Below are 18,725 nucleotides of genomic sequence, written 5' to 3' on the forward strand. Positions count from 1 at the left end.
GTATTTGTTGAATTAAATTAAGTGCCCTCAGAGAGTTCTTGTATAAAATAGAGCCCTACTATCCTGAAAGATTTAATTTGTGCATATAAATAGATGATTTAGTAGTTATATTAGCTTATCCTTCAGGGTACAGTAGAAAGAGCACTGACTTTGGAGTTAAAAGGCCCAGAGTTCAGGTGTTGCCTTTGGTACTTGTTACTTGGGTAGCACTGGGCAACTCCGTTAATTTCCCTGAGCCTCACTTTTCTCATCTGTAAAATGACAAGGTGGGACTAGATGGTTTCTGACATCCTGTTCAACTCTATCTTTGATCCTATGGTCGTGAAAACAAGTCCTAGAACTGTCAGTGTCCACAGGAATAAAGTGTTCACAATGACAGTTCTTTTGATGATACTTAAAAATATATTACGATGGATTAAGTAGCTAGTTTTGTCACTTTTTAATTTCATGTGTACCAGCTGGCCTGGAAAATACCCATTTACCAGTGATAATAATTATTTATGTGGCTTCTGCAAACTTTAAAGTCTGCAAAACATTTATCATCGTCACACTCCTGTGAGCTCAGTAGTACAAGTATTATTCCCATTTTACAGATGAAAAACTTAGGTCCAGGGAGATGAAGTGACTTGCCAAGCTCATAAGTAAGTGAGTGAAATCGCTAGTGGTGATTCATTGTTTCCCTTCAGTTTTACATAGCTACCATGCCAGGCAGGGAGGCAGAAAAAGGTTTTGAAATACTACCCCTCCCCCCCAAAAGCATGACATCTGTAAATAAAACTTATTTTCAGACGTATTGCTACTTTTTAATTGTATGGTATTTTGTAGTAATTTAAATGAATCCATTTATACTACGTTTTTAATGTTCTAATTTGGTTTCTTTTCTTACCTCTATTTAGTAAAGGGCCATCTCACCAAACTGTGCAGTTATCTGCTTCAAAGCCAGTAAAAATCTCAGTTTCAAGTAAGTATAATAATTAATAAAGATGTATAATTTTAAAATTTATGTCCTAGAAGTACACTAGCAACATGCTGACATTAAATTTACTGTTTTTCATAGCTTCTTCAGCAAAACCAGTTGGATACTCATCATATTCCTGCTTGCCAGCTTACTCATCAGCCTCCCAAATGTATGTATGTATCTACTAAGACTGAAAATGAGTATTTCTCCCACAGAGCTGGTAGTGATTCAGTTTAGCCTTACACAGAATTTGGGGAAAACTTTCATTTGATCTACAGAACTTGTATAAGCCCTTTCTTTCTCTTTTTCTCCTTTTGCCATGTCAGGAAAACTGCATACCAGATATGCACTTGCCACTTCACTATCTTCTCTTTTCTAAGACTTACCATCTGCTGCTGGTACCATATTGGAAACCTTTCTTTCTAGTTTGGTAGAGCCTTAGCATGTTGTGTGATCATCTGTACATCAGAATGAAGCTTCAAAGAAGGGCTTTTGTGGATATTTTGAGTTTTAGGCTCAAAAAAATCCTTAGATAAAATGGTCCACTAATTCAGAAGTTAGCAACTCTTAATAAAGGTGCCAGTGTTTGGCGTGTGAGTATTTGTTTCCACCATATGCAACCTTATATTTTTTCTTTCTCTTATGGTATACAGTGCCCCTGGTTCCATAACAGGCTTTTTTATAAATATTTGGTTGCGTTTCTCTCCCACTCCCTTTCTCTGCGCTTCCTTTCTTCTTATTTTATGTTCTTTTTCTTCTCCCTTTCTAATTTTTTCTTAGACAATCTATGTGACACCTAGGCTAAGTAATTCAGGTTTTTAAAATGTTGTTGTTAATATATTGTTTTGAAATTTTTTAATAGAAGCTTAGTCTTATCTCTCATTGTAGCATGCAGGTGAGACTCGGGGCTTGCTAATAGAGGTCACGCTAATAGGTTACAAACTCTGGCAGGACCAGCCAATCTTGAAAGCTTTCAAGTATGGAAGTATGGAATTGTCCGAGGACTAAGCTAGGTTTGGAGAGACTCATCATCCTAGTGTGGGTCCCAGGATATGGCTTTCTGGGGGCAAAGCAATTCATTAATCCCCTGAAAAAGTTGCTTTATATATTAGTAAAAGGAGTACCAAAACAACTAAAATCACAGATCCTTAAAATATTGAAGTTTATTAGTTAAATGTGATTCAATGATAGGGTTAATTCATATGTTGTTTATTTACCAGAGTGGAGGCAATGGACATTGATCTTTCACCTTCCCCAATGAGAAAAGTAAGTTAATTTATTTGACATCCTTTATCTTTATACAGCTGTCTTTAACTTAATAAGCTCCATGAAAATGAACCATATGTAATTCCACAAATTCTTCCAACTTTGTGATTGACAACATTTTTAGTTTGTGTTAGGCTGTCTGAAGGATTTGGTGATATGTTCACAAAATGCCTTCTCTCCTCTAGGTACCTTCTTCCTCTTTTATCTCTGCCAAGTGCCTGAGCTGAGGTTATAAAGTCATCAAATAATAATAGTGCCAGGAACCCCAGGTTTATGTTTAAGAGTATTTAGCAATTAGGAGAGGTGGAATGTTGTAGATTGGTATTAAGAGTGTAACCCTTGGTCTAATGTAGTAAATTGTCTGCCTCAGAGGATGTCAGAACTAGAGTTAATAGCCAAAACAGAGTCCAAGATTCATTTATGTGAGGTTGCTGAGATACTTGAGGAGATGAATGCAGGCAGTTGAGTGGTTGTAAAGTATGGCTGCAGATTACTTTATTTAAATCTTTCAGATGAAAGACTAAATATCAGTATTTTAGGATAGATAGCTCCATGGGCCCAGGTCTGGATATTTATTATTTCTCCTAGATGAATTTATCTGATTCAGATGCCTTTACTTGACAATCAAGGTCCTCCCTAATTTGGCACCAGTCTGCCTTTCCTGATTTATCTCAGAATAATCTCTTCCACACAGTCTACTTCAACCATTCCCCAAACATGTGGTGTACTCCTATGCCTCCATGACCTTGCCTTATGAGGTAATCCTGCAAACTACTAGTGTACTCTCTAGGTCTAGAATGTGTCCTTCCTCTCCTTCCTTCTCTTTACTTGTTCTCTTCCTGCTCATTCTTTAGAGTCTAATTCAAATTTCATCTCTACTGTGAAGTCTTCCCTGATTCCCTGATCATTAACTAAGGACCTGGTAATAAGCACCCTGTTTGAACCATCTTTGAAGCAGATTTTTTTAAACTGACCCTGTGATTCCATCTGTGAAGGGAGCTCCTGGGAGGCCCTCTGCTGAGAAGTTAAGGAATTTGCACATAGGCCTAGCCATTATGAATCAGGGCTGTCATCTAAACATATCCAGGGCCATCTCTACCCATTATGCTGAGTTAGGGCATAGACTATGAAAATCAATACTTAGTCAACAGTATGGAATTTTAGAGTGGAAAGGGCCTTCAGTTTTTTGTTTAATTATACCGAGATAGGGATGGAACCGGTGGTTTCATTGGTATAAGGTGCTCATGGGTGAGCAAGCTCCTATTAATGCAGGTAATCCTCTGAAACTTATAGTTACAGAGAGTTACCTAGAGCATTGAGAGGGGAAGTGATCTGCCCAGGATCATACCAACAGCACACCAGAGGCAGGACTTGAACCCAGATCTTCCAGGCTTCTAGGCCAGCTCTCTGTCTCTTACACCAGCTTAACTTATGAGATAATTATATTTAACTCCTTTATATTTCTCTAAAAAACAAGTTGACTATGTCGAGACTAAGAAATTAGGACTGCATTCAATGTAAAGTAAGGAACCATTAAGGATTTTTGATCAGGGAAGTGACATGATTATATCTGAGTGTGATGGATTAGCATGAAACGAGACATGAAAATGAGGAGGTTGTGGTAGTAGTTCAGGTGCAAGGTGATGAGAGTGTGAAGCAGGGGAGTGACAGAGAATAGAAATGAAAAAATACCTGGGAGAGATGTTGGAGACAGAAAAGAAGCAGGGGAGATTACAAAGAGAATCCGAGACTCTTGATTCATAGCCCAATACTCTGTTCATTATTCCTGGGATATTAAGATCTTAACATTCTTTCTCAGAGATTTTCAATAAAAATTTTAAAAAGTACAAATCTTTTTTAAAATGCTTTATTAACTTCTGATTTATATCATTCATTTCCACCAGATTTTGAGTTACAAATTTTCTCCCCGTTTTTCCCCTATCCACCGCCCCAAAATAGCAGTCCCACAGGATATCCCCTCCTCCAATCTGCTCTCTCCCATATTTTCTCCCATACCCCTTTCGACTTTTCCAGTGGATCTCTATGCCCCAGTGCCTGAATATCTTATTTCCCAATTACATGTAAGATGGTATTAATAATAGTATATATATATATATATATGTATATATTTGAGTATTTGATTTTAAAACTTTGAATTCCAGATTCATTCCCTTCCTCCCTTGTCACTCACCCTTACTGGGAAGATAAGCAGTTCAGTATAGGTTGTACATGTGTGGCTAATGCAAAACAATAACATAGTAGATATATTGTAAAAGACTGACTATATTTCTCTCCCTCCTATTCCACCTCCCATTTGTTCTGTTCTCTACTTTGATCCTGTCCCTTTTCAAGAGTGGGTGCTTCCCACTTCCCTCCCCGCCCCAGACTGCCCTCCCTTCCATCATCGCCCCTCTCATCCCCTTCCCCCCCTACTCTACTGGAGGGTGAGATACCCTATTTAGTGTGTATTTCATTCCCTCCTCAAGCCAAATTCAATGGCAATAAGGTTGACCCATTCCCTTTTGCCTTCCTATTCTTCCCCTCCATTGTAACCATTTTCCCTTGCCTCTTCTATATGACATAGTTTACCCCATTCTGTCTCTCCCCATCTCCTCTCATTATATTCCTCTCTCACCTCTTAATTTCACCTTTTAAGTATCATCCCTTCCTGTTAAATTGTTCCTGTGCCCTCTATCTATGTGTACCTGTAAATATATATACACACATTCACATATGTATTCATATGCCCGCATATCCTCATATATACAAATATATATATAATATATATTATATATATATATATATATATATTTCTATTCCCTTCAACTACTGAGAAAAGTTTCATAAGTTACAATTACTGTTTTTCCATGTAGGAATGTTAATAGTTCAACTTTGATAAATTCCTTATGATTTCTTTTCCCTGTTTACCTTTTCATGCTTCTCTTGCTTCTTGTATCTGAATGTCAAATTTTCTATTCAACTCTGTTTTTTTCAGCAAGAATGCTTGAAAGTCCTCTATTCCACTGAATGACCATATTTTCCCCTGAAACATGATACTCAGTTTTGCTGGGTAGGTGATTCTTGGTTTTAATCCCAGATCCTTTGACCTCTGGAATATCATATTCCAAGCCCGTCGATCCCTCAGTGTAGAAGCTGCCAGATCCTGGGTTATCCTGATTGTGTTTCCACAATATTCAAATTGTTTCTTCCTGGCTGCTTGGAATATTCTCTTCTTAATCTGGGAATTCCGGAACCTGGCTATAATATTCATAGGAATTTTCTTTTTGGGATCTTTTTCAGCAGGTGATCAGTGGATTCTTTCAACCTCTATTTTGCCCTCTGGTTCTAAAACATCAGGGCAGTTTTCTTTGAGAACTTCCTGGAGGATGATTTCTAGGTTCTTACTTTGATCATGGCTTTCAGGAAGTCCAATAATTTTTAAATTATCTCTCCTGGATCTATTTTCCAGGTCAGTGGTTTTTCCCATGAGATATTTCACATCGCCTTCTATTCTTTCATTTGTTTGGATCTGTTTAACAGCCTCTTGATTTCTCATAAAGTCATTAGCTTCCATTTGTTCCAGTCTAATTCTGAAGCAATGATTCTCCTCATTGAGCTTTTGAGATTCTTTTTCCATCTGGCAAATTCGGCTTTTTAAGGCATTCTTCTCCTCATTGCGTTTTTTGAGCCTCTTTTGCCATTTGAGTTAGTCTATTTTTTAAGGTATTATTTTCCTTAGTCAGGCTGTTGACTCTCATTTCATAATTTTCTTGAATTGTTCTCATTTCTCTTCCCAATTTTTCCTCCATTTTTCTTATCTGCTTCTTAAGGTCCTCTATGGCCTGTAACCAGCTCGTATTTTCCTTTGAAGCTTTTGGTGCAGGGGTTCTGACTTTACTGTCTTCCTCCTGTTCCATGCTTTGCTCCTTTTTATTCCCAAAATAGGAGTCTAATGTTGGAATCTTCTGTCTGCTTTGTTTCCTTTGCCTGGTCATGTCACCCCTCAGTCACTTGACCCCTGGGCTTTTTTGCCACAGTAGGACTCTGCCACCAGACAGGGGAGCTTTCATCCCAAACGCTGGGGTTTTCTCAGCTGCCGGAGGTATTAGATGGGTGCCCTCTCTGAGGCCTCCACACTCTCTGGCAAGCTGGACACACAACCCAGGACCTCCACCCTAGACTACAATCCAGATCCAAGAAGGTTAAAGCAAGAGCGATTACCCCTCAGACTGGTGCTTGGTCCCCCTACACTCTGCAGTCCAGGAGCTGAAGCTGCCACGTGGTGCTGGCTGGCTGTGCCGCACTCCCACTTACTGGGTCTTGAAGTCCATACTGCAGTGACCTCTCACTTTGTCCTTCGCATCTGTGTGTTGATAAATCTGGAAAAGGCCACAGCTGCTACTGATCTGGAGTCCCTCCAGCTGGTGGCTGGTCAGGCCCACCCTGGGGCTAAAGCCTCAGTGGGGCTGGGCTCAGCTCCCAGAGCACTGCGCTGGCCAATACCTGCTGGCCTGCCGGGCTGTCCTCAGTGGGAGGTTAGCTTCTCTGTGTCATTTTGTGGGTTCTGCAGCTCCAAAGTTTGTTTAGAGTCCCCTTTTTACATGGATTGGGGAAGGTGGAAGCCGGAGCAGTGGGGAGGTCTTACTTCTACTCCACCATCTTGACTCCACCAAAAATCCAAATCTTAATAACCATTTTTGCTGCAATCACATTCTGCTTTGAATCTTAGAAGTTTTTCTATCTCTTAAAATGCTCCCATACTTAAGATTGTAAGATTCTTGAGGGCAGGTACTGTGCTATTTTTCAACTTTGTATCCTTAGTTCCTACCACAGGGTTGTGAACATAGCAAATGCTCAATAAATATTTCTTGAATTGAAAAAGATAATTTGATTCTGAAATTTTTTGTACCCAATCTCTTAAAAAATTATCAATGAGATCAAGTAAAATATCATATAAATTATGCTGTTGATCTTACTAACATATTTGTAATGTGCTAATTGGAAAGTACTAATTTTATAATGTTTCAATTTTTTTAAAAATATTTAACTTAGCTTGAGACAGCAGCAGGCCCTGCAAGGCTCTCACTGATCAGTCCGCCTCAAGATGGACGTATGGGTACGTAAAAATGTCATTTTTGCAGCTTCACCCTAAATTACTTCACACACATGTACATACATACCCATATACATACATAAATGTATACATACATATGCATGCATGCATACATACATACACATACACACATTTGAAGTGTGATTCCAATCTGTAGCCATTGTTAAAAATTTTTTGTTACTCTTCTTTTGTATTGACTTCAGAGCCAGTTAACAAGTCTCACAATAAAATCAAACTTTATGACTTTGTATTCAGATTGGTTTTGACCAAACACTTCTCTTATTTAACTTGATCCCTCACCTTATTCATTGTACTTGGTTCCAAATGGTGGTTTCTGGAAATCAGCTCCAATTTCTGCCATCATTACTTCATCTTATTGTGTAGGATTTTCTGTAGATTTTGACAAAGATAAAGATAGAAGGAATAGCATAAGCTAAGGCTTAGGGGTTCAAAGACCGTAGCCCATCTCTGGGTGATGGGAATATGAAGACTTAACAAAAAATAGTAATTACCCTCCAGTATTTAAAAGACTGTCACATAGAAGAGAGAATAGATTTGTTATGCCTGCTCTGAAGGAGTGAATTTGGAACTGTGGGTGGAAGCTGGGAAGAAGCAGTTTTAGGCTTGATACAAGGAGAAATGCCCATCATCAAAATCTATCCAAAAGTTGGCTAGCTGCCCCAGAAGGTGGGGGATTACCTCCACTTGAGTTCTATATCAGCTTCCTCTTGGAAAGAACATTGAGTTTTGGAGTCAGAGGATCCAGGCTTAAGCCTAACTTTGCTGCTGATTAGATGTGTGACTGTGACCAAGACACTTCTCTTCTCTGGGCTTTAGTTTCTTCATCTGTTAAAAGAAGCAGTTGGAAAAATCTGGGAGGACATAGGAAATAATGCAAATTGAAGTGAGTAGAGACAGGAAACACTGTACACATTATCAAGAATATTATAATGATAACTGGGATAGACATGGGTCCTCTGATAATACATGATCCATGGTAATTTCTGAGGACTCATGATGAAAAACTATCTACCTCCATAGAGAGAGATGATTAATTCAGTGAATTTTTCACTTTTTTTCTTCCCCTTTTTTTACATGATTAATATTAAAATGTTTTTCATAACTTCACATATGCAATGAATATCATGTCACTTACTTTCTCACTGGGTGGAGGAGGAGCTAGAGGGATGGAGAGAATTTGGTACTCAAAACTTAAAAAAGAATGTTAAAAGTAAAATATTTTAACATAAAACATTTTTTAAAAGTCGTTGAATTAATATAATAAATAAAGCTATTGTTAAAATAAAAAGCAGTTGGAGTAGTTGATCTAGAAGGTCCCTTCTAATCTTTTGAAACAATCCTGCACATTACTGATATCTTTGTCTTCCTAAAATTCACATATAGTAGTAACACACTCCTCTGCTCACAGACTTGTTAGTGGCTCCCCATTGCCTTACAAATGAATTACTGATATTCAGAGCCCTCTACAGCCTAGACCTCGCTGCCATTTCACCTTCTGCTCTCACCATTTTGTATTCTTAACCTTAACCATAGCCAGAGTTGTAACTGGAAGAAAATGATCAACAGCAACCCCTGGACTTTATGCTAATGTAGCAAAAATGAGAGGACACTTAAAACACTTTTGGTTTTTTATCATCTTAGAAACAACTGAACTTTGTGCCTAATTAACTTGGATAATTAACTACAATAGGAAACTCCCAGGGTAGCTCCAAGTTTCTGCCTACCATCTTGGCCATGCACCTCCCAAGTAAACTCATTAGCCCTGCCCTACTTCCCATCTCTTCATTTAGTTTTCCCAAGCTCCTACCTGAATTCCCACCCCTTTTCCTAATGCGTATCCCAAACATGCAGTGTCCTGCTTGCTTTTGGCTGTACAAGTTGCTAATTTTTGTGTTGCCTGTAGTAGTATTTAATGATGTTTGGTTTCAGGAACTCCTTTCGGTAGCAACAACAAAAAAATGTGCTGTGAATCCTCAGAGTAATTTAATACTCTAGTCATAGTATTTTTAATTTTTATTAACTTCTTACAATAACTACATAGATAACTTTTGTTCCCAAAAGTTCCCAATTTCAAATTTACATTATGAAATTATAATAAGAAAAAATAAATTTTTCTGCATAAAAATGGAAAACTAAATATAAAATTTTAAAACTCAAATTATAAAGTAATCATGAATATTTTATGAAGGACATTCCGTAAGAAATAAAGAAATAATACAGTCAGCCCTTGTATCTTTGTTATAATGATCTGTAATACTTCATATTGAATTTCCTTAACAAATTTTATTAAACATAAATCACATTTTAATGCAATAAATTTCATCTTGCAAGAGGCTTAACATGCTATAATAATCATAGGTAAACTTTGTTTCAATGGGCTTTTTTGTTTGAGCAAAAATTTGCAATATTTCTTTCAAAAGTAGTCTTAAATCTAGTTTTTCATTGAGTTTAATTCTGTATTTTTATTTAAAACAAGAATAACTTGAAAATGCTCATTTACCCCCAAAATATAGGGAGAAAGAAGTAGAACAAAAATTTTATAAGGTCTCTTGCTAAGAAATGGAACTTAATTTTTTGTTTTTAGCCAAAAATGGATGACTGTCAATTTTGAATGATGTTTGTAGTCCCAAATCCATTGAAAATATCGGTTTTCTTTTTCTTCTATTGTCAGTTCCTCAGCCTAAGACATAAAAAGACCTGTCAAATGGGTTGTGAATCCAGTTTAATTTATTGGAAATTTGTTTTATTCATTGAAAGTCACTTCTAAAGATTTTAGATGATCACAGATGTCTTTCTTGACAGCCTGATCCAAGGATAGTTCAAAGATAGTTCCAAGGATGGATCTAAAGCTCCAAGGATAGTTCATTTTGTAATAAGGATCATGTAATGCCACAAAACATGCAATGCTGTTCCCAATTGTGTAGTTCTAAAATTTTAGTTTCTTAATCACATCTTTTACCTTGAACATTGAAAGTTTATATTTGGACCCTATAATGATGTGTTAAGTTCCTTAATTTTTAAAAAAGATCTCTGCTAAACCTGGTAATATTCATAATCATATCTCTTGTACACTCAGGTGAAAAGGATGGTCAATGAAGGTAACAGCTGACTTTCAAATCTAATAGATGAGTAATAATTCTACTATGAGAACGTCATCTCACATTTGTCTGTTAGAAGGGTAACATGCTTGCTACCCTGTCTTTGCACAAAATGATAAATAATCAAGAGTGGGTCTTAATTTTTATAAAGTCACTTATTTTGGCAGCATTACATAACACTCCTAATTGTTATGAGTATCTCTTTGATTCCAGCACTTGTTTGTGTATACTGCAGTTTGTCCATGCTATATTTGTATTAATTTTTTCAATACAAGAAACAGCACCCCTAAATTGCTTAGTTTTTCCCTGTCTGTACACATTCTACAAGAGGACCACCTGACTTATTTTCCTTCAAAGTATGAATTAGGTTAAAAATGTCTTCTCCTCTTAACTGATGGCGAAACAGCACATTTTCCTCTGCTTTATTTACCATTCTGCAAATATATCTTACAAATATAATTGGAATTGTTGGGTTACAGGCATCAGCTGTCTCATCTAATTGCACAGCATAAATGTTCTTTTAGTAGGTTTTTCTCCAGTAGCTATTTCAAAACTTTTTAATGCAATAATATCCAAAGTTAAGCTTGATAATTGTTTTGGCACATGTCACAATTAAATTTTTCTGTCATAGTATGAACTTCCTTATTTTTTTTTTTGCAATTTGATAACTTACTAAATATGAAGCTTTAATTGCTTTTTCTGCTCATTTATTCACAGAAAAAAATGAATCAATATTGCTTGTTTTCAGATCTTGTTCTTTCCACTCAAAAAAATCAACAGGCTTTATCAACATTGCTTTCATGTTTTGATTGTAAATGGCAAGACAAAAGGTAAAGTTTTTAGCTGCTATATGGAAGAACTTCTCCACAAATTATACATTGTGATCATAGATATTCATTATATCCAATAAACTAAGAACTAAATTTAATGTTTTCTTCATTGTATTTCCTCTTCATCTCTTTTGTTATAATTCAGGTATCTCAAACATCTTTGTGCATTGTTCAAAATTATGATTTATCCATTGACTTTTACAGATTTTTGGATTGTATTATGCTAAATCTGAATGAATTTTTTTGAGATTCCTCATTAACACATCTTTAAGCATTCTTTTTTTTTTCTTAAAACTAATAGTCTCTTTTACAATGATCCACTGGGACCATTATAATTTTTTAAATAAAATAGGAATATTTCTACAAAAATTAATATTGTATTCAATAACTTGTTAAATATATATTATTAGGTCCATGTCAGTATAGTTGATATAAATGTGTATTCCTGTGTCTAATAGACAGGCATTAGGACACTTATACAGCTAAACACTACAGTTACCTTTATACACAGACTCTAGAACATATGGCTACTCAACCAGTCAACAAAAATTAGTAGCTAGTTAAAACATAAAAGGATTTATTTTTCTGCTGGCTAATGACAAATGCTCTATGAAGTGATAAATGTAACCAAAGTTCAGTTGCATATATTGTTTTAACAGTGTTTGTATATGAATTAACCTTTGTAAGGAAAAAAATCTCTTCAGATCTAATTTTTTTCTCTTTTATCACTGACACGGGCTACAATTCATAGAAAACTCTCCTGAAAGGCTGAGCAGTTTCACCAACCCGACTGAAAATCTTCCAGATTAAAAGAGTAATAACATAAGCAGGAATAAGTTTAAATTGGAAAACAGCCTTAATACTGCAGTGAGCGGCTATAAGCTTTGTTTCTACCAGGCTTTTGTGATGGTCTGTCCTGGTTTTAAGATGGTTTATACTATGCTTACCCAGTGATCATGGTTTACATGATCACACAACTGATAAAGTCTTATTACATGGAAATAAGACTAAGGGCACTACTGTGGTGTAATGTACACAGTGCAAAAGAGGCTATGCACGTGCTTGTGACCATTTTGGGGAATCAAGTTTGCATCAAATGTCAAACCCTTATGGTATCTTAGAAACAATTTTATGACTGATTGAGACACTGTAAGAACACATTAAGCTTAGAAGTGACCCAGAGTTGGATATAATCACTGCATGAGCACCAAAGTAGGCTTATGGTTTCTGGATCACTGCAGAAACTAACAATGCTCTAAACACACACATTCTTGTTGTCATATATGTGTGTATGTAGATAGATACCTTATATGTTACATATATGTGTATACACACATATAATTGGACAATTGTTTACCGATTAAGAAGTCCTTTGTAGCATGAAGCCCTTTGGACTATCACAGACCCCATGGGGGGTTCACAAACAACTTGTTAAATATACTATCCTGCAGTAATAGTTGTCAAGTTTATAAAAAGCCTTACATATTTTCTTTTAGTTGTTCCTCACAACTGCCTTGTGTGGATGTAGGTATAGGCATAGGATCATATATTTTTAGCATCAGAGTATTTAGAGCTAGAAGGAAGCTTGGAGATGATTTTGCTGACCTTCTCATTTAACAGATGGGAGAGCTAGGGCCTCCAGAAGGAAGGGGCTCAACTGAGGTCACACAGGTAGATAATAGCAGAGCTGGATTTTGAGCCTAGGTCCTCTGACTCCAAGCGCAGATCTCCTCCGATACCACACTCTTTGGCTGTAATATCCTACAGCTTTACCTCCTGTGAAGTGAGAAGTCCAGGACTGGAGCCCAAGTTTTCTGGATACATACATGCATGCATACACACATACATACATGTGTATGTGTATACATTGTTCAGCCATGTTTATATATACTCAAGTGTGTGTTTGACATAGGAGTTGGATGCTTGTGCATCATAGGGCAAAAAAATTGTATCCTAAACACTGATACATTAAGCAACATTCATTTGAGGAAAAAAGTTATTAAAAAATTAAATAGAATCAGAGCAAATTGTGAAGCAAGAAGTGTAATATTTTAAAACGTTATTTCACAGGAAGTGTTTGTTACAGAGGACCCCAGCTAGTTGGACTTACCTCCAGTCAGAATAGCGTATCAAGGTCTGTATGGTGATTTATGTCTACAGTATGGTTTTAAGGAGGAGGATATGTTACATATTTAATGTTATCTCATAATCATTTCATTGTTAGGAAATTGTTTACTTTGTATTTTTCCTTATTGAATATATTGTATATGTAGTTTTATTTATTGATTTTTATACTGTTAGGAAATATTGAGTCACTGTCTTGGAACTTTGCCCACTAAAGTGAATGAAGTACATTGTTATTGCATGTAATCATCAAAGAAATGTGTTAAAATAAGAATTTCTATTATAGCATCCCAGGAAATTGGAAAGGCTAAAATTTTTTAAAGTAAACATGGAAGCTGAGCACACCCTTGCTTGTTCCAAATTTCATCTGGCTTTGCTTGTTTCTTTTTTTTGGTACTATTAGGTTTGATAGCTCGATAGAGATATACCATCCACTTTGGAAGGTTTTTTTGTTTGTTTTTGTTTTTTTATAACATCTCCATTTTCCTCTAGGATCAAATATAAAATCCTTTGGCTTTTAAAAAGCCCTTCACAACCTGGCCCTCAACTACCTTTCCAACCTTTTAAATTATTCCACTGCCCACTCTCTTTAGTCAAAGTCAAATCAGCCTTACTGTATCTCGTCCCTAATACTCTTATCTTTCATCCCTTTGCCTTTGCACTGGTTTCTTCCCCTTCCTAGAGTGCACTTCCTCCTTATCTTTTCCTCTTTCTTCCTTTTTTTCTTCCTTCAAAACTCAGTTCAAAACACCACCTGCTTGTGGGACCTCCAGTACCACTACAGGCCCCCTCCCATCCAAATTACCTTGTATTTTTGGGTCTATTTTTATAGATGTACATGTTGCCTCCTTCAATAGGATATAATGTCCTTGAGAGCAAGGACAGTCTACTTGTCCGGCTGTATCCAGTTCTATTCCTCTTCCCATATTTTTTGTGGCACCCATACTAGACTGCTCTCCATTTCCTTTCTGGACTTCCTCTCCTGTCTCCAAACTTTTACCTGCATCTCTTTCCAAGCCTGGAATAACTTTCTTCCTTGGTCTTTCCCCTCTCTTCCCCTTCCCCTCCTTTCCTTTAAGATTCTACTCAAGTGCCCCATCTTCCATGAACCTTCTTTTTCTCTTTCCAGTTTAAAGTGCTCTCCCAACAGATTTCTGACAGCATTTTACCTGCCTCTTTTCTTAGCCACCGGCCTGTTCTTCCTAGTACTATAGTCAGTGTTCTTTCCATCAGATTATAAATTCCTTGAGAATTTATATATGTTGTTTTTCATTTGTCCTTGTATTCCTAGAGTATGGCCCAGTTTTTGCTATCTAGGTAGAGAGAGGGACAAACCTAGGATTTCATTGGTATGGAGAATTCTCAGACAAGAAAATGCTCTCTATCCCTGTTAGCAAACCGCTTCTCAACCACTTCAAATATTGGAGTTTCCTGGAGCATAGCTATCAAATGTCAGTAGAAATGGGGGCCACAGAACCATCCATGAGAATCCCTGTGGAACCAGAGAGACTTAGAAAACTGCACGTGTGTGTGTGTATCCAGATAGAATAACTATACTTATATATGTAACTATTCTATGTAAGTAACTATAGGTATCATATACACATGCACATACACGCATATATATAATTACTCTTCATCCACGTGCACATGACAGCAGAGCAGAGCCCCATCTTCATTGGGCTCAGGCTACCTGAAGGAATGTGCCTGGCCTGCTGAGAGGGGAAGACATTTGTCCCAGATCTCACAGCCAACAGGTGACAGAGGCATGATTGGAATTTGGGTCCTTTCTGGCTTCAGGCTGTCCCTTCCTCTTTTATCTTCCATATGATTAATAAATATTGGTTGGATTAAATTAACATTCCTTTATATGCTCTACATTTGCTGCTTCCACTTCTTATTTTTTGATCCCCTTTTTGGAAGGTCTGGACCTGTGTGGTACAGGGGGGGAAGGTGCTAGATTTGGAGAGGACCTGGGTTCAGATCCTACCTCTACCACTTACTTGGTGCCTCTGTGACTTTGATTGAGTCACAACACCTCCTTAGCTATGCAGGGAAGGTCCCTTTTAGTTCCATATCAATGAAATGAAATTGGCATTAACTGTTAGTGATAATCTTTTGGATTGGGCCATTCACCCAGTTCCAAAACCACCCAATTTTACTGCCAAATATCCTATAGATCTCCATCTTTTCCACAAGAAGAGCATATGAGATTTTTGTCAAGGCTTTGTTAAAATCTGTGTAAACTGTGTTGCCAACATTCTTTTGTTCTACCATTCTAGTCGCACTATCCAAAAAAACGAAGTAAGGTTAGGTTGGCATGACCTACTAACAAAAGTAGGTGCTTCATAAATGCTCACTTGATTGCTTGACTTGTTCTTGATGAGGCTGTGCTTGCTTTTGTGCATATGTACAGTTGCATTTTAAAATCATGTCTATTAAATTTCATCTCGTTAGGTTTGCCATCGTTCTAGTCCTACAGGAATGAGAATGATTTTAAACAACAGCTTTCATGGACATGAGGGAGTCCCCTTGTGTTCTTGGGAGCTCTTGGTATTTGCAGGTGACATGAAGCTGGGAGGCACAGCTAAAACTTTGGGAGACAGAGTCAGAACACAACAGATGAGAAGGTTGCACTGAATCTTACTATGAAATTTAATGAAGACAGATGGAATATCCTATACTTGTGTTCCCCAAAATTAGCTTCATGAAGACAAAGTTAGCTATGGATCCTCAGAGAGCAGTGTATAGGAAAGATCTTGGTGGACTCTAAGCTCATTATGAGATAACAGTGCACAACAGGGGCAAAAAAAGCTATGCTGAGTGAGAGGGGCGCAGTGTCTGGGCCTTGGAAAGTGAGAGCTTCTCTTTGTTCTGCTGTGACCATACCACAGCTCAGATATCAGTTTATATTCTGGTGGAATATTTTAGGATGAGCTTTGATAAGTTGGAGGATCTCCAGAGGAAATCAGTGAATAATCTTGACATAAAAGGGTTTGGTGACACATATGCTGAAAAACAGAAAACATAAGGGGCATACACATGAAGGTCTCTCAAATGCTTGAACGAAAGGGAATTAAATTTGTTCTGTTTGGCCTTAGAGGGAGCAACTAGGATCAAGTGGATGGAAATTTCGGGGAATCATTTTTAGGCTGAATATATGGAAAAATTTCATAACAGAGCTACCTAAAAGTAGAACAGGCTACCATGGGGTAATAGATTCCCTTTAACTTGAGTTCTTTAAAGAAAATCTCATTCATTGTCCTCTTGTTAAGGATGTTGCAAAGGGGATCTTAGGCTTAGGCTGAACTAGGCTTTTGAGATTGAGAGTCTTTGATTCTTTGCTCTTTATTCAATTTTATATAGTACCCAAGCTCTCCAAAGGACACACCTGCTTCCTTTTGTTGTTGCTGTTATTTGGTTATTATCAGCATATAAATAATTTGCTCTTGGAATTCAGTGATGTCACTTTGCAGGGGTGTAAAATTTTCATATTCTCATTTTAATCTTTAAAAGTTTATTGTGACTGGTATGGGAAGGTGTTAAAGAGTTATTTGAGAATAAGATTAAAATGATAAAGCTAATTGATTTTAAGTTCTCTGATAAACAAGAACCTAGACACTTAACCACTCATTGATTGAGGTGATTCTTTAAGACTCTGAGAAGGTATAGACTTGCATCAGTGAATTCTCTATCACTGAAATTATAGGTCCAGTTTTTGTTCCTTTTTTTTTTTTTAAAAAAGAGGTCACATGAGTCTCTTATCTGTAAGATAACTTTTAGCACATTCTATGCCTTATATTTGTGTATAATATGCCTCCTAGTTATGTGAGCCATGAGTAAACTTTTATTTTCTATATAATCATGTATTAATATATGTAATAGTAATTGTATGTGTATAAAAATTATCTGTGTGTGAATCATGTACTTTGATAAGTAATGTTATACTACTAAGAAACACATGAGAAAGGTAACATCTGTGCCAAAAGTAAATTTAAAAACCAAATTCAAAAGACTTGGGTTATCCAGTTTCATTTCATTGTTTAATATGCATAATCAATAACTGAATATCATGTTGTTAAAAGGAATGTGTTAATGCTTATATTATGTTAATAGGACGCCACCATCACCTTCACAGATTCCTTATAATGGACCTTCACATGTTCTGCCATCCTCCTTGCAAAGTAGAATAGGAATGTGGGATACTTCTGGCTTCAGAATTCCTCAGTTTACACCTCCTCCAACTCAGTCTTCAGTGCCAAGACAGCCAATTAGCATATCTAATCTTCTACAGAGGCAATGTTTAGGCAAGTGATAGAGGGTCTAATTTAAAAAATTAATTAACTAGAAAAGTACTTTAGCTCTTGTATGATACAGTATTAATTCACTTGTTTCAAAAGTTGTATTTATGAGAGAATTTATTTTAAAGAAAGATAAGCTACTAGGTGAGAAAATTGTGAATATTCATAGGAATTCTGTTTCTAATCCTTCATTCAAATAATGTAGCTAAAAATTTTATTATTGATTCTTTATAAAAGACTTTTTAAGTACTCTGGTTCTCTAGTGTACTAAGGAATGAGAAATCTGAATTTTTAAAATGTGTGTTCCAATGTGTGTTTCTTGTACTTCCCTAGAAAATATATTTATCTGAACTTACAGAGACTGACTTTATTTTCATTCTTCTCAAATATACAACATTCTAAACTTGTTTCAAGTAACTATGTTTTTATATGTATTTAATTATCTGTAATACATATGGATGAAGGCAGATGGATGTATTTCATATATACTCATTCTTTGTTATAGGATCTACTCTTCTTGGAGGAAACACACTAGGAAGATGATTGTGGCTTTTGTGATGATTGCTTTCCATTAATTTTCAGGTGGATCCCTCTATCAATGTTTATTAGCTATTGTATGTTATGCCCATTTTTCTTGATGCTAAAATTAAGTGGATAATATAATTGAATAAAGAATATTTTTCTTATTTCTTGGAGGAACAAACTTTTTTTTAAAAAAAACTTTTTGCATAGTAAAATTATGCCCTTTAAAATATTAGTCTTGAGGAGCAGGTTTAACAATTTAGTGCCTACGCTATAGTCTGTATATATATTGTATAGACTTTTCTGTGTGTTTTTCATTTTGAGGGAACATGATTTGATCTGTCTTTCTGCAGCCCTTCCAACGATGACTATTCCCATTTTGGGTCATCTTTGCTAATTTGTGGGTTATAATATGACACATAGTTTGTACTTGATAAATTTTATTGACCTGGACTAGAACAAAAAGAATACAGAATTGTTGTAAAAAAAAAA

General features: G+C 36.4%; 1 protein-coding gene across 1 annotated transcript in view; it reads left to right on the forward strand.

Moving 5' to 3' along the window:
* RNF212 (ring finger protein 212) overlaps positions 1 to 18,516 on the forward strand; it is a 37,252-nt gene extending 18,736 nt beyond the window's left edge. Inside the window, exons 6-11 of the mRNA XM_069074280.1 lie at positions 897 to 961; positions 1,058 to 1,127; positions 2,179 to 2,224; positions 7,277 to 7,340; positions 13,357 to 13,420; positions 18,217 to 18,516. Of these exons, the coding sequence (XP_068930381.1) occupies positions 897 to 961; positions 1,058 to 1,127; positions 2,179 to 2,224; positions 7,277 to 7,340; positions 13,357 to 13,420; positions 18,217 to 18,286 (379 nt within the window). The 3' untranslated portion in view covers positions 18,287 to 18,516. The remainder of the gene's footprint in view (positions 1 to 896; positions 962 to 1,057; positions 1,128 to 2,178; positions 2,225 to 7,276; positions 7,341 to 13,356; positions 13,421 to 18,216) is intronic.
* The last annotated feature ends 209 nt before the right edge of the window (positions 18,517 to 18,725 follow it).

The sequence above is a fragment of the Petaurus breviceps genome, unplaced genomic scaffold, assembly GCF_028583685.1.
Source record: "Petaurus breviceps papuanus isolate PSGF00001 unplaced genomic scaffold, PetGlider_PUasm1.0 140, whole genome shotgun sequence".
NCBI classification, from domain to species: domain Eukaryota; kingdom Metazoa; phylum Chordata; class Mammalia; order Diprotodontia; family Petauridae; genus Petaurus; species Petaurus breviceps.